This window comes from Haliotis asinina, chromosome 2 (genome assembly GCF_037392515.1).
Source record: "Haliotis asinina isolate JCU_RB_2024 chromosome 2, JCU_Hal_asi_v2, whole genome shotgun sequence".
Classification (NCBI taxonomy): Eukaryota; Metazoa; Mollusca; class Gastropoda; order Lepetellida; family Haliotidae; genus Haliotis; species Haliotis asinina.
Genome location: NC_090281.1, coordinates 99,993,673 through 100,021,266, shown reverse-complemented (window position 1 = coordinate 100,021,266; position 27,594 = coordinate 99,993,673). Strand labels below are relative to the sequence as shown.

The following is a 27,594-nucleotide window of genomic DNA, read 5'->3' as shown; positions in this document are numbered from 1 at the left end:
GGCCAGACGACCCAGTGATCAAAATCATGAGCATCGAATGCGCAATTCGAAGAAGGGTCAGTTGGGTGATAGTGCAGTCATAGTGTTGGCAGTGTTGCTGCTAGTCAGTGAGTGAGTTGGTAGTGCACCTTGTGTGTTGATAGTCCTGGTAGTGGAGCCTGTGTGTAGGTAGTGCTGGTAGTGGAGGCTGTGTGTTGGTATTGCTGGTAGTGGAGCCTGTGTGTAGGTAGTGCTGGTAGTGAAGCCTGTGTGTTGGTATTGCTGGTAGTGCAGTCTATGTGTTGGTAGTGCTGGTAGTGGAGCCTGTGTGTAGGTAGTGCTGGTAGTGGAGCCTGTGTGTTGGTAGTGCTGGTAGTGGAGCCTGTGTGTAGGTAGTGCAGGTAGTACGGCCTCTGCGTTCGTGGTGCTGGTAGTGGAGTCTATGTGTTGGCGGTGAGGGTCAGATTGTTGGCACAGCAATCACGGTGTTGACAGTTCACGGGGCTACATTGTTTCATACAGTAACGTCAGTGTTTCTTTCGTTAGGACAATAGCGTCGTCACTAGCGCAAAGATCAATAACTAATACCTGATCAGACGTATCGATCAGTTTCAATCCCTTTTCATCCCCATTCTTCAAAATACAATGACTTCTCCTGAGTCTGGTTTGATGACTACCGGGAGCTCTCTTGATACGGCGTTCAAAGAGTATACAATCAGTCTTAACAAGGAAAGCGGGCTGGCATTCATATGTTCCTGTTGCTGATGGTGACATTGCGGGTTTAATAGCGATAAAGCTTCGTCTGGACAACACGGGCAAGACGACACATATTTCATTACATATGGCGGAAACATACAGATATGCATATGTGATACCAATACAAAGAAATATGGAACTGAAAGTGGAATCAATGTGAATATACATCACACTGTTTGTGACAGAAGTAGGACGATGTATTGCACTGCACGTAACAGAAGGACAATGTATTGCACTGCACGTAATTGAAGTGGGACGATGTATTTTTAAGCAATACACTTGACAAAAGTAGGACGATGCATTGCACTGCACGTGACAGAAGTAGGACGATGTATTTCCCTGCACGTGACAGAAGTATGACGACGCATTGCAATGTATGTGACAGAAGTAGGACGACGTATTGCAATGTATGTGACAGTGGTATGACGACGTATTGCAATGTATGTGACAGCGGTATGACGACGTATTGCAATGTATGTGACAGCGGTATGACGACGTATTGCAATGTATGTGACAGAAGTAGGACGACGTATTGCAATGTATGTGACAGTGGTATGACGAAGTATTGCAATGTATGTGACAGTGGTATGACGACGTATTGCAATGTATGTGACAGAAGTAGGACGACGTATTGCAATGTATGTGACAGAAGTAGGACGACGTATTGCAATGTATGTGACAGTGGTATGACGACGTATTGCAATGTATGTGACAGAAGTAGGACGACGTATTGCAATGTATGTGACAGCGGTATGACGACGTATTGCAATGTATGTGACAGCGGTATGACGACGTATTGCAATGTATGTGACAGTGGTATGACGACGTATTGCAATGTATGTGACAGCGGTATGACGACGTATTGCAATGTATGTGACAGCGGTATGACGATATGTCGGACTCCACACAGAGCTGCAGGAACAACTGTTGTTGCACTGCCAATGCCAGCGACACGACTATATGTCGGACTGTATATGAGAGCAGTATAAGAACACACCCTATGTGACAGCAGTATTGCACTAAAGCAGAGCACCAGAAATGAGCGTCACACATTGCACCCATGTAGGGAATCGAGCACAGGTCCCCGTCGTGACGAGCTAGCGTTTTACCAACTTGGCTACCCCACAACACATGGTAGACACAGGGCTACATATTCACATGCACTCAGGACAGATCTGTCCAACATGTTTGTTCCAGTCTAATTTCAATATGTGCAGTGACCTGGTAATAAAGTTGTTTTGGGTTCAACAATTTTTATGAGATGCATAATTAAAATTAAACCGTCATTATATTCCCAGGACGGTGAATGGATGTATGAAGACGTATGGTGTGTCAGTGATATTCAATCGTAGAGTGAGTGAGTTTAGTTTTCGGCCGCTTTTAGCAATATTCCAGCAATATCACAGCAGGCGACACCAGAAATGGGCTTCGAACATTGTACCTATAGAACCCGAGTTTTCGGGATAACGAGCGAACGCTTTAACTACAAGGCTAACCCACAGCCCCACTCAATCCTAGACATATAAACAGTTGTTTCACACAGAGTTTCTAAAGACGAGGTAGCATGCGATATGTTGTCAATAAACACACAAAGTAAACAATGTCTCGCTCATGGATTTACTGCCATCCATTGTGGGTCATGTGTCGCCTCAAAGAACATGTGAGCGCCGTTATGCAACTATAGACAGATTTATGCCTCTTCCAGATCCGGTGGTACACAATGACCACACACCTAGCAGAACTTCTCCCAGTGTGACAGCAAAGGACCCACAGTACAGACCCAGTAAGGTATGGACTCAAACATGGCTTAAACTGTGCTTCTGTGGCAGTAATGGCGTGTAGGGTCAGATAGTTGAGACGTCTGATATCTCTTTTAATTCTTTGTAGAAATTCCAAAACTAAATTATACCATCTTCCCGGGGATAGGCATTCCAGAGACTAGCGGCGACGCCGGTGCAATAGGTAGGTAATGTTTACCGTTTCTTGTGAGTCTGTAGGCGTGTCACATTGTCAGTTTACTGATGCGTAGACTCTTTGGCAACGCGCTTTATGTTTAGATTCACCGTGAAGTTTTAAAACCTTTCACAGTATTGGTTAGCTTTACTTCAATGCAGAAGCTGTAATTGCTTTGACAGCATTGAGTGTATGTTGTTCGTCCAAATCAGAACATGACCAGTCGTCCACGTGCTTCCACGTATGGTCAATGATGGTCATCTGACAATAGACAGCTGCCATAGAGTTTACCTCCACAGATACAATACTAGCAACAGACAACGATGTGGCAAATTCGTCGGTATATCTATTTCAAAATGAATACGACAAATATGACCGATCGTATAGACGGATCCTCGGGTTACGACGTAACACATCTGAGTGCATACTGAATATTTGATGTGTTGGTTCATTAAGTGCTGGATTCCACCTGTCACCACTTTATGTCCTGAAGTTACTCTCATGATTATTGGTGTCCAACCACCGTCGCCAAACACGGCCTGCCCCTATACGTTCGTGTTGTGATATTCAGGGCCCGGACTGGGGCTAAGCCTCGCTACTGACTGAGACGATAATGGTTTATTTATTTGTATATGTAATGAGGACCTCCAGGTTTGTTTACATTAGATCAGGTAGTCGACTGCTACTTGGTCCTCCTCTTAGTCACCAAGAGAACTCGTCTTGCTGGAAAAAACGATCTAATTATGGATCACTAGACGAAGTTTGATGTCTGACAGGAGTGAAGCATCGCAGTTCAACCGGAGAGTGGCGTCCCTTGGTCCTTTCAGGAGCCGATGACCCCCATTTATTAACCACAAAAAGTCAAACCCTGCTTCTGGATGTGTCTCGTGCTTCACTTTCTGCTCTTACATTGACACGCGTCCTTGAGGTGCCTGACCTCCAGGTTCCCCCTGCATGCCATTCTTAGTTTGCTGGCACCGTGTATTTGACTAATGTTCATTTTTTTTGTACCGACAAACATCCCACTTACCTGTAGGGGCAATAAACCATCCCACTTACCTGTAGGGACAATACACCATCTTACTTACCTGTAGGGACAATACACCATCTCACTTACCTGTAGGAACAATACACCATCTTACTTACCTGTAGGGGCAATAAACCATCCCACTTACCTGTAGGGACTATACACCATCTTACTTACCAGTAGGGACAATGCACCATCTCACTTACCTGTAGGAACAATACACCATCTTACTTACCTGATGGGACAATACACCATCTTACTTACCTGTAGGGACAATACACCATCTTACTTACCTGTAGGGACAATACAATACACCATCTCACTTACCTGTAGGGACAATACACCATCCCACTTACCTGTAGGGACAATACACCATCCCATTTACCTGTAGGGACAATACACCATCCCATTTACCTGTAGGGACAATACACCATCCCATTTACCTGATGGGACAATACACCATCTCACTCATCTGTAGGGACAACACTCCATTTCACTTACCTGTAAGGACAATACACCATCTCGCTTACCTTATGGAACAATACACCATTTCGCTTACCTTTTGGAACAATACACCATCTCGCTTACCTGTAAGGACAACATTCCATCTCACTCACCTGTATGGACAACACATCATCTCACTCACCTGTATGGACAACACATCGTCTCATCCATCTATATGGACAACACACCGTCTCACTCACCTGTATGGACAATGTACCATCTCACGCGCTGCACGCACGGTATTTAACTGGTCTAGTTTCTGAATGTATGTCAGACGGGACTCACCACTATCACTACATGTACAAAGGAAAACTACGGATATCGTTGCTTATGGCTTTATAATGCAGTAACTACCAGCGCGATTGGGTCGGAGAGCACATGTGAGAATAATGTCTACCAGGTTCAAAGGCTTGTGTTAGATCGTCACGCTGAACCGGGGCTGAAAGAAGTCGAATTCTGTGAACGTTGTCGTACCACGTTGTCACCGCTCGCTGTGCCTTAAAAGACAAGCGTTATACTTTGTGGACTGAAAGTGTTTTGGGGCGGGTTACTGATTTTTATTATGGACCCAGAGCATTATTTGATGACCAAGGACCACCCTCTCCCTGGCAATACTGATATTCTAAGCCCATAAGCGTTAAATATTAACGACTTTATTTATGGCGTCTAACTGTGTTGTGAGCAGACATATTGTATCAGACATACATTTAGCTTTCATCGTCATTCACCAGGATATACAAGGAATCAGTCGCACACACTGGTGCGGTGCGGTGCGGTGCGGTGCGGTGCGGTGCGGTGCGGTGCGGTGCGGTGCGGTGCGGTGCGGTGCGGTGCGGTGCGGTGCGGTGTGTTATAGGAGGTGTGGTGTGTGGTGTGGTGTGGTGTGGTGTGTAGTATAGTGTGGTATATAGTGTGTAGTCTGCTGTGATATGGCCTTGTGTGTGGTGTGATATGGCGTGGTGTGTGGTGTGTAGTGTGTTGTGTGTAATGTGAGGTGTGGTGTGTACTCTCTGGTGTATTTTGGTGTGGTATGGTGTGTAGTGTGTGGCGTGGTGTGTAGTTTAGTCTGTGGTGTGGTGTGGTATTGTGTGTTTTTTATGGGGTGGTGTGTTGTGTGGAGCATGGTGTGTTGTGGCGCGGTGTGTAGTTTAGTCTGTGGCATGGTGTGGTGTAGTGTGTTTTTGTGGGGTGGTGTGTTGTGTGGAGCATGGTGTGGTGTGGCGCGGTGTGTAAGTGGAGAGGCATGTCGTATTTTTGTTGCTGTATCCCTTTGAAAGTGTGTTGTCATCTGTGTTGAGGTATGCGTTATGTGGCCGCGGTGTGTATCCCTTTGAAAGTGTGTTGTCATCTGTGTTGAGGCATGCGTTATGTGGCCGCGGTGTGTATCCCTTTGAAAGTGTGTTGTCATCTGTGTTGAGGTATGCGTTATGTGGCCGCGGTGTGTTGTGTTGGTTTGTGCAATGCTGTGGTGGTGTGAGTTGTAGGGCCGTGTGTTGTGTTGTGTTTGTGGGATGTTGTGGTGGTGTGGGTATATTTGTGGTGCGTTGTATGTGGTGAGGGTTCTGTAAATTGTGTTGATTGTGTGGCGTGTGTGGTATTCTACGTGTGTCGACCCACTCACTCTATGTTCCCCATCCCCCCTCTCTTCCCTCCCTCTCTCTCTCTTTCTCTCTCAACCTTCCTCTCCGATCTCTCTCTTCCCTTCCTCCCCCCCTCTCTCTCTCGCTTTCTCTTGTCATGTACACAGACAATAGATTAAGACAGATTAAAGTTATGTTCCTCGTTTACTTAAGAACACAATCCGTCACGTTTGTGCGGTGTTGGCTCCGTCGGGGGCTAAGATGTTGACCAATATAGACGGTTGTGAACAAGCAGTATTCAATCACCATTGTCCCACGAGAGATAAACACCATAACTTTCAGGCTACTATTTTTTAGGTTTCCAGAACAACAATAAAACTGTCAGGTCCTCTCAACAAGTGTAACGCAATATGGCCATGCCACTTTATACAACCAGTCACCAGCTTCGCGGGAACTCTTTTGTTCGACACCCTGAAAGACAGATTCACCTCTCTGACGATTAGGCGGTTCGTCTTTTGACCTACTACACAGGTTGAATGGCGAACATTAGCACCGTGTTTGTATGAGAGCTGTACTCGTTATAGAACTGTTGTACACATGCGTAGTGAACGTACACAAGGTACAGCGACCTACAGACCCCACAGGGTGGCCGAGAAAGACGATGGCACAGACTCCGTGACGCAAGGTTGGTGTTGTTAACAGATGGATCCATGTATCTGAGGATGTGGTTGGCATCAAAAGGGAGGGCATGCGTCGTTCCGAGTCTGTGGGTGATTGGTTCGGTGTCAGGATAACATTCACAAAGGGGTGTTGCTTTCTGGCATTTGGCAGAGTCGGGAGTACGCCTTGTTAACATGGTAACAGCGTCTTCCTATGATAAAGGACTTTTGTCTTGTTGGGCATAATTTGTTTAAATTTATTTTTCGATTTTCAAATTAGTAATATCACATCACTCTGTATTCAGCCTGATCTTAGACAACAGTACCAGCTTGGATCCGATTGTTGTGTTGAAGCAAGATAGGTAGTCCCTGTTACGACAACCTTGTCGAACAGGGGCAGAACATCTTGTACATTGAGATATGTGAGTAGATAAAGGGACCGAGTGATATACACAGGGGCCCACGTCACCTCGTACATCCAGACATGTGGGTAGATAAAGGGACCGAGTGATATACACAGGGGCCCACGTCACCTCGTACATCCAGACATATGAGTAGATAAAGGGACCGAGTGATGTACACAGGGGCCCACGTCACCTCGTACATCCAGACATGTGAGTAGATAAAGGGACCGAGTGATATACACAGGGGCCCACGTCACCTCGTACATCCAGAAATGTGAGTAGATAAAGGGACCGAGTGATGTACACAGGGGCCCATATCACCTCGTACATCCAGACATGTAAGTAGATAAAGGGACCGAGTGATGTACACAGGGGCCCATATCACCTCGGGTGCAGCGATCCTCAATCACATTGGGATGATGTCTGTGACAAAGAATGGCAATGATGGTGGAAAAGTGAAATATATACTCTTTGCATAATGACCCATGTGATGCTGTACCATGCGATTTCCTAAACACTCCTGTTACACACAGGGAAGTAGAAAATGCAATCACAAGTCTAAAATTTTAAGAAAAGCTTCAAGTATTGACAGCCTTCCAGCCGAGTGCATCAAGAACCCGGACTGTGTTGACGTCTTGTACGACATAACCTGGCATTGGTTTAACAGCGGTAAAGGTCCAGATGATTGACAACATAATATCATTAACCCTACTTTAAAGCCAGACTCGGATCCCTGTAACCAGTCAGTATATAGAGGTTTCTCGCTTATGGCGATCCCGTGTAAAGTATACTGTGACATAATTAACACAAGGCTTAGTATCTGGTATAAATAAGTAATGATATTCCATATGAAGAGCAAAGTGGTTTCAGGTAGATGAGGAGTTTTACAAGCGTTCCTAGATGGAGTACAGGTACAGTGTTGAAACGTTGCACAAAAATCACAGAAGCTTTGTGACAAGCTGTGTAACAGAATGAAATGTACAGATGTATATCTATGCTTGTTTGTTTCAGACGGGTTGCACAGCCAATATGGGGGACAAAATGACCGAGGCGGAGTTTAATGAGTACGTGTCGACCTTCGAGGAGACACTCCAACGCTTCATGGGACTGTCTTCCGAGGAAATCTGGGAGCTTCAGCGTATCCTGTTGCGGCGCGTTAGATTCAAGGTTTCCGAGACCCTTTCACCGGAGGGTAAAACAGCCATGAACCAAGTGAAGCAAGACATGCTGGAGTTAGCCACTAAGAAGCGGGTGTCGTCAGCCACCCTCGTCAGTGAACTGATTGACCTCGGCAGCAAACAGACAGAGGAGGCTCCGCGGGAGGAGGCGAGGGCAGTCATTGTGCTGGTTGCAGCAGACGGTAGCGAGATGCCAGCAGACGAAACTAACACGTCAACAGACGACAAGGCAGCAGACGATACTACAGATTTCACCGCTGTGGAAAAGGTGATTGATGGTCAAGCTGAAGCAGAACTGAAAGCTAAAGAAACAGAGAATCATCTGACAGAAACAAGTGGTTCCGTCAAAGAAACAGTGGAAAACGTGAAGCGGGCTAAAGGCAACACTGATCAAATTGCTGACAGTGAAGGTCAAACGAATGAGGCGCCCGCACACAGTGTGAAAGTTGTTGGGAGTTCAGACACAGGACTACAGCACGATAACACCCAGCCAGATCAACCAGATAGCGTGAATGAAGGTGTCGGGAGTTCACACCACGAGGGCCTCCAACGAGAAAGCGTCATCGGTGACAAGGTTGGAGACACGGGAGGCACCAGCTCAGGAGAACTTCAAGCAAGCAAACGGAATGATGTTACCTCTCCTGGTGATGTGACTAGTTGTTCCAATGTTGAAAGTAAGTCCCATGAAGGTGAAGGTCAAGAGAGGGAGAGCAGCCAGGACAGGATCAATGAACAGTCTCCACTAACTGCTGAAACCCTTGTTGAGTCAGAGACGCCGAATTCTTTTCCCTCTTGAACCTGACAGTATTTGAACGTTTAGATGGATATTCCTGTTCATTGTATTCATTGTGATCGGCAGTGATTCTGAATCGCAACAGAAAGTACAGAATACCCGTAAAGAAACTTTGCATGTTTCTGCTTTTCGTGGACGTACATGATCAAGACTGTTCAATAACTCCAACCCTATAGAACGACTTCTTTTACTTTCCAATATGAATTTTACTCCTTTAGTAGCATATTGGTGGAAATAATTAACAAGTGTAATCTTGTCAAGTTTGTCACTAGTATTATCATTATTATCCAATGAGTATAGCCTGTCAGTATTGCAATGTATTTATCCTCATGTTTACTTTACATCGTGTAACAATGTACAACATCATATTTCACGTCCCAAAGTCACAAAAGAAATGACTGTTAACATGTTAGAGATTTGTGACTATCAAGACTGGAGTGTTAACACGTGGAGCATTTCAAACATGAGGAGTCCACATATGTATTTTATGTATATTAGACAATTTATTTAATCTATACGTTTCCGTCATTTCATGAAATTTCATTTTATCTATATGTGATGGACAGAGGTTTGTGACGTGGGGCTGCTCTGGACACAGCAAGTGTCAGGCAAACAGGTGTAAATGCTTAGTCCAACCGTCGCTGCCACTATAGTTTTAACTAGTAGTGACGAAACACTGATGTTGAAATTGTGATCCATTTTTGTAGATTAAGTTATTAAGTGATAGTGCATGAATTGATTGAAGTACATTGATTGTTTTTAAAAATGACGCGAAATGGCCGACCCTCTTAGTCATTTCAAGAAATGATTGAAATGTTTAGTCACTTCACGAAACGACTGATTTCACAATCTGACTGTTACGTTTTCACATTCCGTGTTGTGAGATATAGAAATTATTACATGAACAAATGAGTAATACAAAGGAGAGTGAAAATTTGCATTGCCCAAGCGGGCGTAGTAAGGTCGTATTATTATCGAGGTTATTCATGTATATTTGTCCAGTGAAACACTTCACGTTCAGTTGTATAATGACGTCATTGACGACGAAATACAGAAACAATGGTTGCTAGGCGAAAGTGATATGTGCACTGCATATATGATATATAGAACACTGGTTATGATTCATTATATGAATAATGGTAAGAAGTAAGGATAACAAGGATAGAAAAACAAACATCATAACAAAATGTCCGTCCATAGAATAGACAATGTACGATACTGCTCCTGTCTTTCCCACATACTAGAACTATGTATTATACATAATAAATACACATATGTTACCCAATCTGCTGTCTTGCATTACGCCTGTTGAATCAAGGAACTGTGGACCCTGAATCGGTCATCCTGTGACGACCACCACAAGCTATTGGTGACCTCTTCCTCTCCCGGTGCAGGACGATCTCAGGTCAATCTGGAGGTCATCTCAGTATCAAATCACTCCCCCTTTACCAGATGAAAACGTTTCCCAGGAAAAATAGGCTCCCATATACATGACGCTTAGTCTATTAACGTCCTATCCTAAATAATGACTTGTCACAAACTTAATCTTGGCCATATATAAGGTTTAATTCATTTATACGTTTTTTGTATTTATTCGTAACGTGAAGATCTGGTCTTTAATGCTTTCTTAAAGATGATGAGCTTTAAGGTAGGCGTTGAAAGATAGCGCAAAACACATATCATTTTGAATCATACAATGGCGCCCGAAACACTCAACGTAGATAACTCAACAAACCGTGAACAAAAGCAAATACAGAAGTTGAAAAGTCCGCTTACAGACTACCACAGTAGCGTCAGTAAAACAATAATGAGTTGTTACCTAAGCGGGATATAACACACACACACACACACACAGTTTGATTTCCTATTTGTTATCTATCACTAAAGAAACGCGAACGTTGTTCAGACCAGTTTATAACAAAGACATGCATTTTTCATGGGCAACACGGAGTGATTTTACTGGCGTATCTGTCTTATTAACGAAGTCCGACCACCTCATGCTGGTTCGCCCTATGATATCTGCGGTTGTACTAATAGCCCTTGTCAACTGTGCTGAGCACATGTGACCGAGACCCTTACACAGTACAAGTGAAAACGGTATGTATGACATACGTGAACTTTAAAGACAGTTCCACGTGACACTGATATATTTGGCAGTCCAGGGCACGGTATATGTGACACAGTTATATACGATAGTCCAGGACACAGCACACGTGACACACATGTATATGACAGACCAAGACAAAGTGCATGTGAGACACATATACAGTATGGTTCAAAATTATTGAGAATAGCTAAAGCATTTCATATTATTAAACGAGAACAAATCAGATAATATTGAATGTATTGTGAAAGTGAACTGACCTTTTCATGTTGTGTAGGTAACAATTTAATATTTTATCAAGTCTCCTTGAGCTTCACGGCACAGTCTAAGACGGGTAGGCATACTTCCTGTCAGAGAGGTTAGTGTCTCGTGAGTTATGCTGTCCCAGTATCGGACCACTTCTCTCTTCATGTCTTCAATTTTTGTCAACCCCTTTTGATTCACACATTCCTTCATCATCCCCCAAATGTTCTCAATGGGATTTAAGTCAGGACTATATGCAGGAAATGGTAATGCAGTCACATTTTTCTCCTGAAACCACTGCTTGGCATGTTTTGCGGTGTGTTTAGGATCATTATCTTGCTACAAAAGCCAGTCATTTCCATAAAACACATGTGCACTTGGAAGGAGAAAATTATCTAATATGTTAGTGTAGCGTTGACTTGTCAGATTACCCTCAAACACACACAGCGGGGTCGTTCCTAATAAGGATATGCCTCCCCATACATGAAACTTTGGGCTGTATTTAGGTCGTCGATACAACGGTGCTGACGCAGACTTTGTCCATATTTTCACATTATTGGGATATACCCATATTGAGCTTTCATCAGAAAAAATCACATTTTCCCAGTCAAAGTATTCATGTGCCAAACACCACTCAACACGCCTGTCTTTATGTTCTTGTTTCATGAGAGGAGAAGGAATTCCAGTCTTTTTCTCCCATCCAAGATCAATCAAATTTCTTCTAACTGTAGATTTTGATACAACTGTTGATCCCCTTTCTATCATTTCATACCTGATGTTGGAGATGCTTGCCCTTTGCTTTTTAGACGCTAAAATTCCCAGCCGGACGCGATCTGAGAAGTCCAATTTTCTGGGTCTCCCTGCTCCTTTCTGGTGCCCAAAATCCTTTCCCTCTTTAAAATTCTTCCTAATCCTATACACAGTAGAAAGAGGAGTTCCTGTTCTCTCTGCCAATGTATTTACATCATCCATTCCTTGATTACACAACCCAAAAATCAACCTTCTTTTATCTTCAGCAGACATTGTTGACAGTGCTGAGGAAAATGACGTCTGCTACAAATTCAGGGGAGGTAACTCTAATTGTACTATACTCAGTAGGCCAAGAAGAGTTACCTCCCTTATACCATTACTTAGTTTTAAGTATCAGTGAATCAGTTGAGGTGTTAGGATAGCTCAAAGTAAGAAGAAAAATTCTCAATAATTATGAACCAGACTATATATCACAGTCCAGGACACGGATCATGTGACACAGGTATATATGAAAGTCCAGGACACAGTGCCCATGAAACAGGTATATTTGACATTCCGGGACACAGTACATGTGACACAGATTTTTATAATAGTCCAGGAAACGGTACATGTGAGACACATATTTCTGACAGTTTAGGACACAGTACATGTGACACAGCTTTTTATAATAGTCCAGGAAACAGTACATGTGAGACACATATTTCTGACAGTTTAGGACACAATACATGTGACACAGCTTTTTATAATAGTCCAGGAAACAGTACATGTGAGACACATATTTCTGACAGTTTAGGACACAATACATGTGACACAGCTTTTTATAATAGTCCAGGAAACAGTACATGTGAGACACATATTTCTGACAGTTTAGGACACAGTACATGTGACACAGGTTTATATGACAGTCCAGGACAATAAGATCAAGTGCATGTGACACAGATATATATGACAGCACTACTACAGGACACAATGCATGTGACACAGATATATATGACAGCACTACTACAGGACACAATGCATGTGACACAGATATATATGACAGCACTACTACAGGACACAATGCATGTGACACAGATATATATGACAGCACTACTACAGGACACAATGCATGTGACACAGATATATATGACAGCACTACTACAGGACACAATGCATGTGACACAGATATATATGACAGCACTACTACAGGACACAATGCATGTGACACAGATATATATGACAGCACTACTACAGGACACAATGCATGTGACACAGATATATATGACAGCACTACTACAGGACACAATGCATGTGACACAGATATATATGACAGCACTACTACAGGACACAATGCATGTGAAACAGGTATATATGACAGCACTACTACAGGACACAATGCATGTGACACAGATATATATGACAGCACTACTACAGGACACAATGCATGTGAAACAGGTATATATGACAGCACTACTACAGGACACAATGCATGTGACACAGATATATATGACAGCACTACTACAGGACACAATGCATGTGAAACAGATATATATGACAGCACTACTACAGGACACAATGCATGTGACACAGATATATATGACAGCACTACTACAGGACACAATGCATGTGAAACAGGTATATATGACAGCACTACTACAGGACACAATGCATGTGACACAGATATATATGACAGCACTACTACAGGACACAATGCATGTGAAACAGGTTTATATGACAGTCTAGGACAATAAGATCAAGTGCATGTGACACAGATATATATGACAGCACTACTACAGGACACAATGCATGTGACACAGATATATATGACAGTCCAGAAAACCCTGCATGTCAAACAGCTTCATGAAACTAATTTCAGTATCTATATTTAGCCTTCACACGTGTTAGAAGATCACACGAAGCCATTACTGCAACTAGTGCTTTCCTTCCTTGTGATGTACAATTAATATTCAATACACTGGGACTTTCAGACATGTATAAACCAGTATAAATATACCAGTATAAACACCTCGTTTTTGCCCATTTTACCCTTGAACGCACAATGGGTGTGGGGTTGGGATGGCGCGCGCGTGCGCGTGCGTGCGTGCGTGTAATAGATCCATTCTGTTTAATTATTAATTATTATAAACACTGTAGGTCTGGGGAAATTGTATCATGAAGCAGTATTGAAGAGCATACACCTCTTTGCAACAGCCCAAAACATATGTGTGTCGACATGTTCTCCCCAATTTGCTGTAATCTTCGACATATTTTATTGTTTTCAGTTTAAACATGTACAGTGGATAAAGAAATGGTCAAACCAACTCAACTCATTTATAGGAAGTAATTTCATCCCTTACGCATGCTATTCTTTGTCATTGTGTGGAAGGTAGACAGAGTACACGTGCCACAGTTCCAGGGACACGGTTCCAAGTTACCAAGAGTTGTGAGCTAACAGTGTAGCAGCCGCTGCATCACCAATACAAGGCCTTTAGTCCAAGTTATGTACTTCCACATCAGCTGTAATTATTGTCCCAAGTTCGTTACACTGAACATCCTCATTTTCAAACGTCGTGAGATTCGGTCCACTGTTACTTGAACATTCCCCAGCAGGTGCGATATGAAAATCATCTGGAGGCAAAGACACGATGGAGGTTTGGCGTGACCAGACACTTCCTGACGCTGCAGAGTGACTCCGGGGGCCATCATCATCTTCTCCGTCTAGAGTCTGAAGAGACATCGACAACTGGCGTCCGTCCACGCTACAGATGTGTGTGTCCACCACCGACACACGTCTGCTACCAACCCACCTCTTTCTCTTCAGGAGTAAGTCCATTTTTGCCGTGACGATTATTTTAAAGTTCCTGACGTTTCTCCTTAGGTACTTTGACTGACGAACCACAGTTGGGATATCAAGGATGATTATACACACCAGGATGACAATCAGGATGGACATAGCCACAGTCCCAAATGCCAGAGACCCCTTTGCCTCCACCGGCGTGGCTTCAAACTTCCGTCGAATGGCTACAGTAAAAGAAAAAAATACATGTAGTCTGACATGCAAAGCGACCATACAATTAAAGTGAAAATGGGATTATATTCAGTGAACGTATGTATCGTTGAATATCAAACATAGACGCGTGCTGTTAGATTATGTAAAGTCCGTGTATCATCAAGCCTAGTTTGTCAGCTAGTTTCTGTGTAGCAAAGTATCACATCGTGGTTCTGTTTGGAATAGGTAATAGTTATAATAAGACAGGTCGGTGTAGCAGAGCGTTGTCGACCATTTAGATGTTTACATGGGTTACCAGGAGCACCCGCTACCTATTCACAAAAACAAGTTCCCGAAAGAATTTGCTCTGCTGGTCTGCCTTCGACAAAATCGTCTCCACAGTCACATGTGCCTTACCCGCACATTTGCCCTCCTGATCTGTCTTCAGGAAGATGGTCTCCACAATCACCTCACCTGCACATTTGCCATCTTGGCCCGTCCACAGACCTGTTGCCTCACATACCCTGTTCCACGTGACGATGTTGTCTTCGTCCTCCTGGAGATAGCATTCGTATGTGACGGTGTCGGAGTAGTTGAAGCCGGTGGCGTTGGATTTGGCGCCGCCGATAAGGGGTGGCTCCCCGCAAGAGATGACTGAAAGGTGAAAGTCAGCTGAATAGCGCTTAGAGGAAATTGTAGCGGATCTAAAAATACCTGTTCAGTACTCATAACGAGTGAGTGAGTTTAGTTTTACGTCGCACTTAGCAATATTCCAGCTATATGGCGACGGTCTGTAAATAATCGAGTCTGGACCAGACAATCCAGTGATCAACAACATGAGCATCGATCTGCGAAATGGGGAACCGATGACATGTGTCAACCAAGTCAGCTAGTCTGAAAACCCGATCCCGTTAGTCGCCTCTTACGACAAGCATAGTCACCTTTTATGGCAAGCATGGGTTGCTGAAGGCCTATTCTACCCCGGGACCTTCACGGGTCTAGTACTCATAATGTCCCGGTGTGAAATTTGTATAGTATATCAAACTTCACTACCAATAAAACTGACTCATGGTTTCGCAAGACTGGAATATGTAAGTAGTACAGACTTATGGAGATTACTGCCAATAAGTTTCGCATTTGAAGAATGTTTCAAGAACAACTGCATCTGAAGTTTATTACTGACATTCGTGCAGGCAGAGATGTGTTCTCTGCTTTGGAAAAAGAAAAAGTCAGCATTACACTTTCTAAAGAGTCCCAGCGAATGGACGATGTTTGTCATGTCACCGTCATGTTATTTGCCCTTGTTCATTTTACTCAGACCTAAAACATAGTTTATGTAGAAATGCACTGGCTGTACTTTCTGTCTTATCTTCTGTCTCTCTCTGGCCATGATACATTACGTAAGTGTAAAGTTTCAGTCTCATTTGACACTACAATTCATTACAGACGTAACTAGCCGGTAAAGACGGGCACTAACGTTACCATTCCATAGCATCAATATTTGCTCCATGTAAATTGAACGGCCATACTTGTCTAGTTGGCTATATGGGCGGATGTTGCATGTCATTCAATATCTTATTATTGTCAATTATCTAATTATTCGAAATGTGACATCTATTAAATATTTCTTTTGTTCTTTTCTATATCATGGTGCCAGTCAGGGTTTACTGGTCCAGACACGAAAACTACCTTCCTGCGGAACATACAAATATACATCTGTTTACGATTTGTTTGAGCGGCATCTAGAAGCTGCTGGTACAGAGATGATGACACGACTTTTTGAATGATCAAGTATGCTTGAAAACGCTACAAGATCCTATACCGCAACGTCGCCATTGTTTGAAAAAAATAATAAAGAAGATGAACATCCATGGAGTTCTGTCATCTCTGTTCATGATGTTCATGACAGTTTTCTGATCACCACTTACTTGTGCAAACCGGTTCCTCACCACTCCATGACTGGGTTTCGAGACAGACACGTGACAGGTCACCTGACGTGTGGTTGTAGCCAGTCACGCAGTGGTATGAGGCACGTGACAGATAGTGTGTCGCACTGTAGCTGAGCAACGCGTGTGTCACGAACTCCAGGACGGGGCAGTGGATGACTACAACAGATATCAGGTGGTTCAAATGGAAATGGTTTCAATATTTTACGTTAAGGTTTCGGGTACATTTACATATTTCCTACGGACGGTACTCAGATCTTATGTTCCTCAGTGGAACTCCCGAAACTGGGCGTCTCCTAAGACCCATGACGAGGTATAATGGGGCTCACAATATCTGACCATGTGAAGACAGGAAGCAACAGCGTGGAGCATATTTCAATATGGTTATCAGATATGTTTGTTTGGGCGAGAATATCACGTTGTTCCTTCCTGGCTGGTCTGTTATCACTGACAGCAGAACCATAGTTTGAAGTCATAGCATGTCAACAAAACCAGAATCAATGCTTAAAGCACAAATTTGTAGCTGTACAATCAACGGTTAATTATCATATGGGGTAACACATCTTCATGCATATGGTTACATTTCTCACTTGACATTATTTTGAATCTGCCCCACTTAAACTACAGATGTGACACGTGATCAGCCGAGAACAGGTATAACTAAGCCTATCCTGACATCTTGTCAGGGAGTTGGACACCTTCATCGCGTGAGGTGGCATCCAAACACGTCCCCTGGATAACACATTCAAACACGGACTCACTGCTGCAGACTGGCGGGATGCCGCTCCACTCCCCGTTCAGCTGACAACGCCTTTGTAGATCACCGTGGGATTGGTTGTAGCCAGTGTTGCAGCGATACTCAATGGTTGTGTTGTACACGTTGCTGCTGCCAATCCTGGATGCGTGTGAAATCACAGGAGGCCCAGGGCACGTGATAACTGAAATGCGTTCACTAAGTTAGTGGGTGAGGATGAAGCCTAGGTTAGCACATGGGGGAGGGGAGTCCTACCATTGCGGCTCACCCATGTGGTTTATAGGGTAGAAACACGTCCGTAAAATATCTGTAATAGTATAATATCTGATTCTACAAAATGTAACCATGGGCCAAGGATACTATCGATGGAAATAAAACATACCAACAACCAGTACTCGGTGAAAACACACTGACGGAGAACAGAGTGGTCCTATGCACCTCACGTACAGATCGTGTGAGCTGTGACGGAACGTCTTTATCACTCCCATTGATAGCGGGTGGATCGTCCTGTCAGGTGCCGACATGTGTATGTGTCAATTCCAGCTGACTGATGACAGCGCTGCGTGTTGTATCAGTTTCTTGAATTAATCGAAGCGATGCAGTTGATAGTATCACCACCGGTGCGTGTACGTCATGACTTCGCCAGTACAGACAACACTGACAGATGTGATGGTAGCGCGACCCTATCAGGTGCATTTTGCAGTGGAGACAGGTGTTTTGAATGATTGTGTGCTTTCGTCACCAATATATCTTCTAGATTTGACATAAAACCAGTATTTGGAGAAAACAGTTTACATAGGTTTGACACTGGGATCGCTGCAGGTGAAACCAATAAGGAAATTTCCTACAGGATGACTGTGTGGGTCAAAAACCCTGCTGCACATGAGGGTGTTTAGTTACAGGGGGCCTGAGAGTGTTGAGAGTTTAGTTACAGGGACCTGAGAGTGTTGAGTGTTTGGTTACAAGGGGCCTGAGAGCGTTGAGTGTTTAGTTACAGGGAGCCTGAGAGTGTTGAGTGTTTAGTTACAGGGAGCCTGAGAGTGTTGAGTGTTTAGATACAGGGGGCCTGAGAGTGTTGAGTGTTTAGTTACAGGGGCTTGAGAGTGTTGAGTGTTTAGTTACAGGGGGCCTGAGAGTGTTTAGTTACAGGGGGCCTGAGTGCGTTGAGTGTTTAGTTACAGAGGGCCTGAGAGTGTTTAGTTACAGGGGGCCTGAGAGTGTTGAGTGTTTAGTTACAGGGGCTTGAGAGTGTTGAGTGTTTAGTTACAGGGGGCCTGAGAGTGTTTAGTTACAGGGGGCCTGAGTGCCTTGAGTGTTTAGTTACAGAGGGCCTGAGAGTGTTTAGTTACAGGGGGCCTGAGAGTGTTGCGTGTTTAGTTACAGGGTGGAGAGCGTCAGCTGCCCTACTGCTATGGTGGGACACCGCAAATAACAGGCAATGGCTGTCCTACAGACAGCAATATTCCAGCAATATTGTGCCGACCCCAAGTCAACGTTTCCCAGCACCATCACAAATCATAATGTCAACTAGTGACTGATAAAAGAGCAGCAACCAACAGAAGCTACTGGGCACCTCATTGTACCATGAAATCTTTAACAGTTTAAAACTTAAATGTAATTAACAGAGTTAGAGTAAGTAATGGTGTTTTGTTGTGGTACATGGCGGTGTTTGTGACGTGATCGACTAATCACTTCTGACACAGGTTAATCCGTTGACAAACTGTGCCTTTGGAAATAATTTGAAAGATATTATCTTTTCTCTGTAATGTCCAGATATCTGATGGTACTAGTTATCCTTTCAGTCAGGTAAACCAGGTGTTGCTAAAGACCAGAGTTGGGTTACGCAAGGCGGGGATGATCTTCCGTGCAGATCTTGTGTCGAGCGACTGTATGTGAACCATGTCAACCATACCCCACATCGTTGTCTTTGAATATTGGAATATCACGCAGAAGTATGCCTCATGCACGGTAGCAGATAAATGTACGTCTTCCATTAAGTTACTCTTGGAGGCTAAAAGGTGTGAAATATTTTGTGTTATACTGTTAACAAAACTACAAGATCACCGAAATCAAGTAACATGTGCACCCCCTTGACTAAAATATTGCATCAGATTCAGTGTTTGTAAATGGCTTGTATTGATATAATTGAACGTAACTGAAATGAAATCTTCATGAAGGCTGTATCATATTCTAGCACTGCTACATGAACTGCGTGCACAGAGGTACGGAGGGGCTGTTCTACACGACCATCTACATGAGATTCACCGTCTACCTGAGACTGCGAACCGTCTACCTGAGAGTGGGAACTGTCTACCTGAGACTGCGAACTGTCTACCTGAGACTGGGAACTGCCTACCTGAGACTGCAAACTGTCTACCTGAGACTGCGGACTGTCTACCTGAGACTGGGAACTGTCTACCTGAGGCTGCGAACTGTCTACCTGTCTACCTGAGACTGGGAACTGCCTACCTGAGACTGGGAACTGTCTACCTGAGACTGCGAACCGTCTACCTGAGACTGCGAACTGTCTACCTGAGACTGCGAACTGTCTACCTGGGACTGCGAACTGTCTACCTGAGACTGCGAACTGTCTACCTGAGACTGCGAACCGTCTACCTGAGACTGCGAACTGTCTACCTGAGACTGCAAACCGTCTACCTGAGACTGGGAACTGTCTACCTGAGACTGCGAACTGTCTACCTGAGACTGGGAACTGCCTACCTGAGACTGCAAACTGTCTACCTGAGACTGCGGACTGTCTACCTGAGACTGCGAACTGTCTACCTGAGACTGGGAACTGTCTACCTGAGACTGCGAACTGTCTACCTGAGACTGGGAACTGCCTACCTGAGACTGCGAACTGTCTACCTGAGACTGGGAACTGTCTACCTGAGACTGGGAACTGTCTACCTGAGACTGGGAACTGTCTACCTGAGGCTGCGAACTGTCTACTGGTCTACCTGAGACTGCGAACTGCCTACCTGAGACTGCGAACCGTCTACCTGAGACTGCGAACTGTCTACCTGAGACTGCAACTGCCTACCCGAAGCTGCGAACTGTCTACCTGAGACTGGGAACTGTCTACCTGAGACTGGGAACTGTCTACCTGAGGCTGCGAACTGTCTACCTGTCTACCTGAGACTGGGAACTGCCTACCTGAGACTGGGAACTGTCTACCTGAGACTGCGAACCGTCTACCTGAGACTGCGAACTGTCTACCTGAGACTGCGAACTGTCTACCTGGGACTGCGAACTGTCTACCTGAGACTGCGAACTGTCTACCTGAGACTGCGAACCGTCTACCTGAGACTGCGAACTGTCTACCTGAGACTGCGAACCGTCTACCTGAGACTGGGAACTGTCTACCTGAGACTGCGAACTGTCTACCTGAGACTGGGAACTGCCTACCTGAGACTGCAAACTGTCTACCTGAGACTGCGGACTGTCTACCTGAGACTGCGAACTGTCTACCTGAGACTGGGAACTGTCTACCTGAGACTGCGAACTGTCTACCTGAGACTGCGAACTGTCTACCTGAGACTGGGAACTGTCTACCTGAGACTGGGAACTGTCTACCTGAGACTGGGAACTGTCTACCTGAGACTGGGAACTGTCTACCTGAGGCTGCGAACTGTCTACTGGTCTACCTGAGACTGCGAACTGTCTACCTGAGACTGCGAACCGTCTACCTGAGACTGCGAACTGTCTACCTGAGACTGCAACTGCCTACCCGAAGCTGCGAACTGTCTACCTGAGACTGGGAACTGCCTACCTGAGACTGCGCACTGTTTACCTGAGATTGCGAACTGTCTACCTGAGATTGTCAACTGTCTACCTGAGACTCTGAACTGTCTACCTGAGACTGCGAACTGTCTACCTGAGACTGGGAACTGTCTACCTGAGACTGCGAACTGTCTACCTGAGACTGGGAACTGCCTACCTGAGACTGCGCACTGTCTACCTGAGATTGTCAACTGTCTACCTGAGACTGCGAACTGTCTACCTGAGACTGGGAACTGTCTACCTGAGACTGCGAACTGTCTACCTGAGACTGGGAACTGTCTACCTGAGACTGGGAACTGTCTACCTGAGACTGCGGACTGTCTACCTGAGACTGCGAACTGCCTACCTGAGACTGCGAACTGTCTACCTGAGACTGCGGACTGTCTACCTGAGACTGCGAACTGTCTACCTGAGACTGGGAACTGTCTACCTGAGACTGCGAACTGTCTACCTGAGACTGGGAACTGTCTACCTGAGACTGCGCACTGTCTACCTGAGATTGTCAACTGCCTACCTGAGACTGCGAACTGTCTACCTGAGACTGCGAACTGTCTACCTGAGACTGCGAACTGCCTACCTGAGACTGCGAACTGTCTACCTGAGACTGCAAACTGTCTACCTGAGACTGCGGACTGTCTACCTGAGACTGGGAACTGTCTACCTGAGACTGCGATGGAGACCATGCCATTTGTTAATTGGTATAATATACGTCGTGCATGGTTTCTGAACATTTACGGTTGCATTTCTTTCAGCTTTCGAAGTCTCTTCATCATACCACCTCCAAATGCCACTTATACTATCTGTTCTGAGTAGCCTACAACTGATGGTGAATCCAGCTGTGCCCCCTTCGTGTCTATGAAAGCGTGCGGGTTGCAAGGATCGGTGTTGCCTTCCGTGATCTGCCCACAGATAACATCGTAAAGATATATCAGATCCACGGAACGTTACCCATACCCGGACAGGAGGGTTGTTTCCTCCGTTAGTGGGGAATTTATCGGTTGACCTGGCCTGTTCCCTCTATACACTGTTTGATAGGTTCCTGATAGGTGCTCACAAACGACGCAGTGTTTGTCCTGGAAGACGGCACTGTACACAGGAGGACAGACAGTAAACTGTATCCTGCTCCTCATGACTACGAGCAGAGTACAGAGAGTCCCAAATCCACATCGTCAACGACATCTCTGTCCGTACCGAGAGTGTATATCAACGTCAATACACACCCACCACACCACTCCCTCCACCTCGGTTCACCTGTCACTAAAGTAGAACTACATGAGACAGCATCACACTCATAAGAAACATTCCTCGAAAAATGTGTTAATGTTGGCCAACAGGCGTGGCTTTACTCTGATGTGTCATCATCACAACCCTTGGAATCGATTAGATAGCCAATTCCGGAATAAATCAGCACTCCTAGTTGTGTGAAATGTTTTTAGAAAATATTGTTTGGAACCGGGCTGTTTTCCGTTCTGAGCAATTTAAGTAAAATTTCAGGTTTAGAATACCTTCACACACAGGCAGCGAGCCATTCCACAAAGCAGACTGGCTGCAGGTGCGGACCAGATGTCCTGTAGTCTTCCTATATCCCAAGTCACAGGTATATGTGACTGTAGACTCATACAGGGTGGATGTGTACATCCTCGTTCCATGCTGGGTGTCCGGGGGCTTCCCACAGTCTACACCTACAAAACACAAGCCATTATTATGTCGTAGCTCTCACAGAACAACCTAGAGGTCCAACGCCAGTCCATTCTACTGCCGTAATTACACAATGCCATTTAGAAAATGGTCAAATATAACGTGTTATATTTATTTGGGATTACACTCTCTTTATAAAGTACACATTCTAGTACTTTTTTTAGTTGAGAGTACCATTCGGGACTTGAACCAACATCTTCAGAGTCTGGCACCTAATCGCCAGCACACAAAGTCAACCGCCTAACCCGCTCAGCCACCGCGACTTCTACAAAATGAAAATTGGACAACTGGTAGTCTAGACTGCGGGCTTCGTGTACCATTCTGATAAGTGTTAATTGGCACGGCCGAAAGCTATGATTACACAATGCCATTTAGAAAGTGGGCAAATGTAATATATGTTATATTTAGGCTTCTGGGGGTGTGGGTGATGACGCTAATCTCTATCCTGATGTTTGTTTTGACGTCTACCCTTATGTTCACCTTCGTTTCTGCCCTGATGTCTATCCTGATGTCTACCGTAATGTCCACCTTGCTGTCTATCCCCATGTCCGCCCTGATGTATGTTTCTGTTCACATCATCATAAGTGTGCTCGTGGGCTGAAGCTCTTACGATGTGAAATGTTTCTGAGACAACTATAGCCCGAGATGGCGTCATATTCTGCCAACAGCAGGCCATACTTACGCCGACATTCGACTCTGGTATCAAAGAACTGATCAACGATCCATGAACCTTCTTTCCCGCACAGCTTCCTGCCCTTGTGCGCCGGAACCACCGCCTCGTATCCAGGGTTACACACCTCGTCAACTGCCGTCAGGTACCACGTCTCCGTGGTCGACAAGGCGGCGTTGGCGTCGATAGGGGCAGGGAGTACAGGGCAGGATGCTGGAGATAAAGAGCACGTACTATAAAACCACTATATGGTAGAGTTTTCATTACTGAATGTAGTTATCGCCTACAGGGAGAGTCATCATCAAGGAAGGTAGGTTTCACTGGGGTCGCTACTACAGGGAGAGATATCATTAAAAAATGTAGGTTTCACAGGGGTCACTGCTACAGGGAGAGCCATCATCAAGGAATGTAGGTTTCACCGGGGTCGCTGCTACAGGGAGAGATATCATCAAGGAATGTAGGTTTCACCGGGGTCGCTGCTACAGGGAGAGTCATCCAGGAATGTAGGTTTCACCGGGGTCGCTGCTACAGGGAGAGTCATCATCAAGGAAGGTAGGTTTCACCGGGGTCGCTGCTACAGGGAGAGATATCATTAAAAAATGTAGGTTTCACCGGGGTCGCTGCTACAGGGAGAGCCATCATCAAGGAATGTAGGTTTCACCGGGGTCGCTGCTACAGGGAGAGTCATCAAAGAATGCAGGTTTCACCAAGGTCGCTGCTACAGGGAGAGTCATCATCAAAAAATGTAGGTTTAAACCGGGGTCGCTGCTACAGGGAGAGATATCATCAAGGAATGTAGGTTTCACCGGGGTCACTGCCACAGGGAGAGTCATCATCAAGGAATGTAGGTTTCACCGGGGTCGCTGCTACAGGGAGAGTCATCCAGGAATGTAGGTTTCACCGGGGTCGCTGCTACAGGTACAGGTATCATCAAAGAATGTAGGTTTCACCGGGGTCGCTGCTACAGGGAGAGATATCATCAAGGAATGTAGTTTGCATCGGGGTCGCTGCTACAGGGAGAGTCATCAAGGAATGAAGGTATCATGTGAGAAGCACCCCTCAATGAACTCCAGCCAAACGTTACTTCCTCCAAGACATTCCCGTTTACATATGCAGAATTTCTGCGGCGCCAAACACAAGCTCAGCAATCAGTCATGAACTAAACAAATCCAGTTTCATCCGACCAGTTGACACTTCCCCATGACGACACATTTCAGGGACGGTGAGCTTGACGCCAAGCTTATCGCGTTGCTCTCTGCTCTGCCAATAACAATGGGCGTGTGATAGGACGTCTAGCTCTATACCCTATCGTTGTAGACACTACTGTTCGAACACGATGATATGGAAGCCACTCTGTAATTAACATGCCATTTGACATTTGAAAGAAGTCTTGCGATTCTGAGAAGGGATGGATGTATCCTCCCCAGGAGTTGCCATTCACGGTCGACCTGAACGTCACAGCGTCGATAGTCATACTGAGTCAGTGAATATGGTATTTCGCCACGTAAAGCAATATTCCAGCACTAGCACGGTAAGAGGACACCAGAAATGTACTTTACATATTGTACCCATGTGGGGTATAGAACCCAGGCCCTAGGCATGAAGAGAGAACACTTCAGCCACGAGACTACCCGACCGCCCATGTTCATGTCGATGAACCTTCCCCCAAGTTTGCTTATCAAAAAGGAAATCAAACCATTTTCTAGCAGCAAGGCTGTAAAATAGACTACGGAAACTTGATGTTTGGATCATTGGGGGTACACGTTTTGCACGTAACACGTGCATATCTAAAATCAATGTATGATGTGTCCGTAAGGGCAAAACAGTTATCCAGAGATAACGATCATATGAACACATTTATGGCTACATGGGGTTAAAATAATAGGCACTGCAATACGTTTCCCGATGTGTATATCTTGAATATGAATACAGATGTCTCCTAGAAAGCGGTCAGATGATGAGTGGTGTCTACTCACTTGTCAGTCTGGTGTCACATGTAGATTTACAGATGTTGTTGAGGTAGAGCTGGTTTGACTCACACTCGCCATTCTTGGCTCTCAAGAGACAGTCGCAAGCCTTGTCTACGGTGTACACATCTGCAGTAAACACACTTCAATACAGACATTGGCCAACATCTACCAACACACCTGCAGTAAATCTAATAGACACACGTGGTCGACATCTACCATCACATCTGTAGGATGTGCCACAGAGACAGGTAGTCACAAACTACCATCACACCTGCAGTAGTTGTCACAGAGACACGGGGACAGAACCTACCATCACATCTGCTGTGGTTGTCACAGACACACATTGTCAGTACCTACCATTACACCTGCAGTAGTTGTCACAGAGACACGGAGACAGAACCTACCATCACACCTGCACTGGTTGTCACAGAGACACGTGGACAGAATCTACCATCACACCTGCAGTAGTTGTCACAGAGACACGGGGACAGAACCTACTATCACATCTGCAGTGGTTGTCAAAGACACACCTTGTCAGTACCTACCATCACACCTGAAGTAGCTGGCTCAGAGAAACGTGGTCGGCACTTACCATCACCTCTGCAGTAGTTGCCACAGAGACAGGTTGTCACAACCTACCATCACACCTGCAGTAATTGTTACAGACCCAGGTGGCCAGTTACAACCATCACACCTGCAGCAGTTGTTACAGACCCAGGTGGCCAGTTACTACCATCACACCTGCAGTAGTTGTTACAGACCCAGGTGGCCAGTTACTACCATCACACCTGCAGTAGTTGTTACCTGGACATCTTGCGAGTATCTACTATCACACCTGTAGCATTGTTCACAGAGACACGTGGTCAGTACCCACTCTTACACTTCCAGTGGTTGTCACAGAGACACGAGGTCAGTATTTACCATCACACCTGCAGTGCTTATCACGGAGACATGTGGTCAGTACCTACCAGGACACTCGCAGTGGTTGTCACAGAAACATCTTTTGAGTACCTACCAACACACCTGCAGCAGTCGTCACAGAAACACGAGGTCAGTACCTACCATCGCACCTGCAGTAGTTGTCACAGGGACACATGGTCAGTACCTACCATCACACCTGCAGTGTTTGTCACAGAGACACGGGGACAGAACCTACCATCCCAACTGCAGCAGTTGTCATAGAGACAAATGGCCAGTGCCTACTATCACACCTGAAGTAGTTGTCACAGAGACACGAGGCCAGTACCTACAATCACACCTGCCTTGGCTGTCACAGAGATACGTGGTCAGCACGTACCAGGACACTCGCAGTGGTTGTCACAGAGACACGTAGTCAGTTCCTACCACCTCATCTGCAGTATTTATCACAGAAACACGTGGTTAGTACCTACCAGGACACTCGCAGTGGTTGGTCAGTACCTACCATCACACCTGTAGTACTTGTCACAGAGACGCGTGGTCAGTACGTACCAGGACACTCGCAGTGGTTGTTGCAGGACCAGGGGCATGTGGTCACCATGTAGGCGGGATTCAGCTCGCACTGGTGGATACTGGCCCAATAGCCACAACGGAAATCGCTGTCTAGGCAGGCTGGAAAACAACATCCAGTATTGAGAGTCTGAGTATGATAACACTCTGTAAACATCCAAAACGTGAACTACGGATAGTACTGAGAGCAGGTGCTGAGGAACAGTATCATCAACATCCTCTTCAGGAACACTCACTCACGGTCCTGGAGAATACTGTGGCTAAACTGGAATGTCCACCTTAGCTTGGTGATGTGTAATCAAACTAATATAATTGCTGAATCTTTCACTTAATTTCCATAAATTTGTAATTTCATCTGGTAAAGAGTGTAGGAATCGTTGTTACATA

At 45.1% G+C, this 27,594-nt stretch overlaps 1 protein-coding gene across 2 annotated transcripts; it reads left to right on the top strand.

The window, feature by feature from the left end:
• Positions 1-2,421: 2,421 nt before the first annotated feature.
• Positions 2,422-10,118, top strand: LOC137273061 (uncharacterized). Of its 2 annotated transcripts, XM_067805510.1 has the most exons (3): positions 2,422-2,523; positions 2,623-2,697; positions 7,874-10,118. In XM_067805510.1, the coding sequence occupies exon 3, from the start codon at positions 7,892-7,894 to the stop codon at positions 8,834-8,836; it is 945 nt and encodes a 314-aa protein (XP_067661611.1). In that variant the 5' UTR covers positions 2,422-2,523; positions 2,623-2,697; positions 7,874-7,891; the 3' UTR covers positions 8,837-10,118. The 2 variants fall into 2 exon arrangements, with proteins under 2 accessions (XP_067661611.1, XP_067661610.1); XM_067805509.1 differs by lacking the exon at positions 2,623-2,697 and having other exon boundaries at positions 2,424-2,523.
• Positions 10,119-27,594: the final 17,476 nt, after the last annotated feature.

Excerpts from the sequence above, each read along its gene's own strand:
- LOC137273061 (XM_067805509.1), top strand. The coding sequence starts at position 2,428 with ATGCCTCTTCCAGATCCGGTGGTACACAATGACCACACACCTAGCAGA. Across the intron at positions 2,524-7,873 it reads CACAGTACAGACCCAGTAAG|ACGGGTTGCACAGCCAATAT; the intron begins GTATGGACTCAA and ends TGTTTGTTTCAG.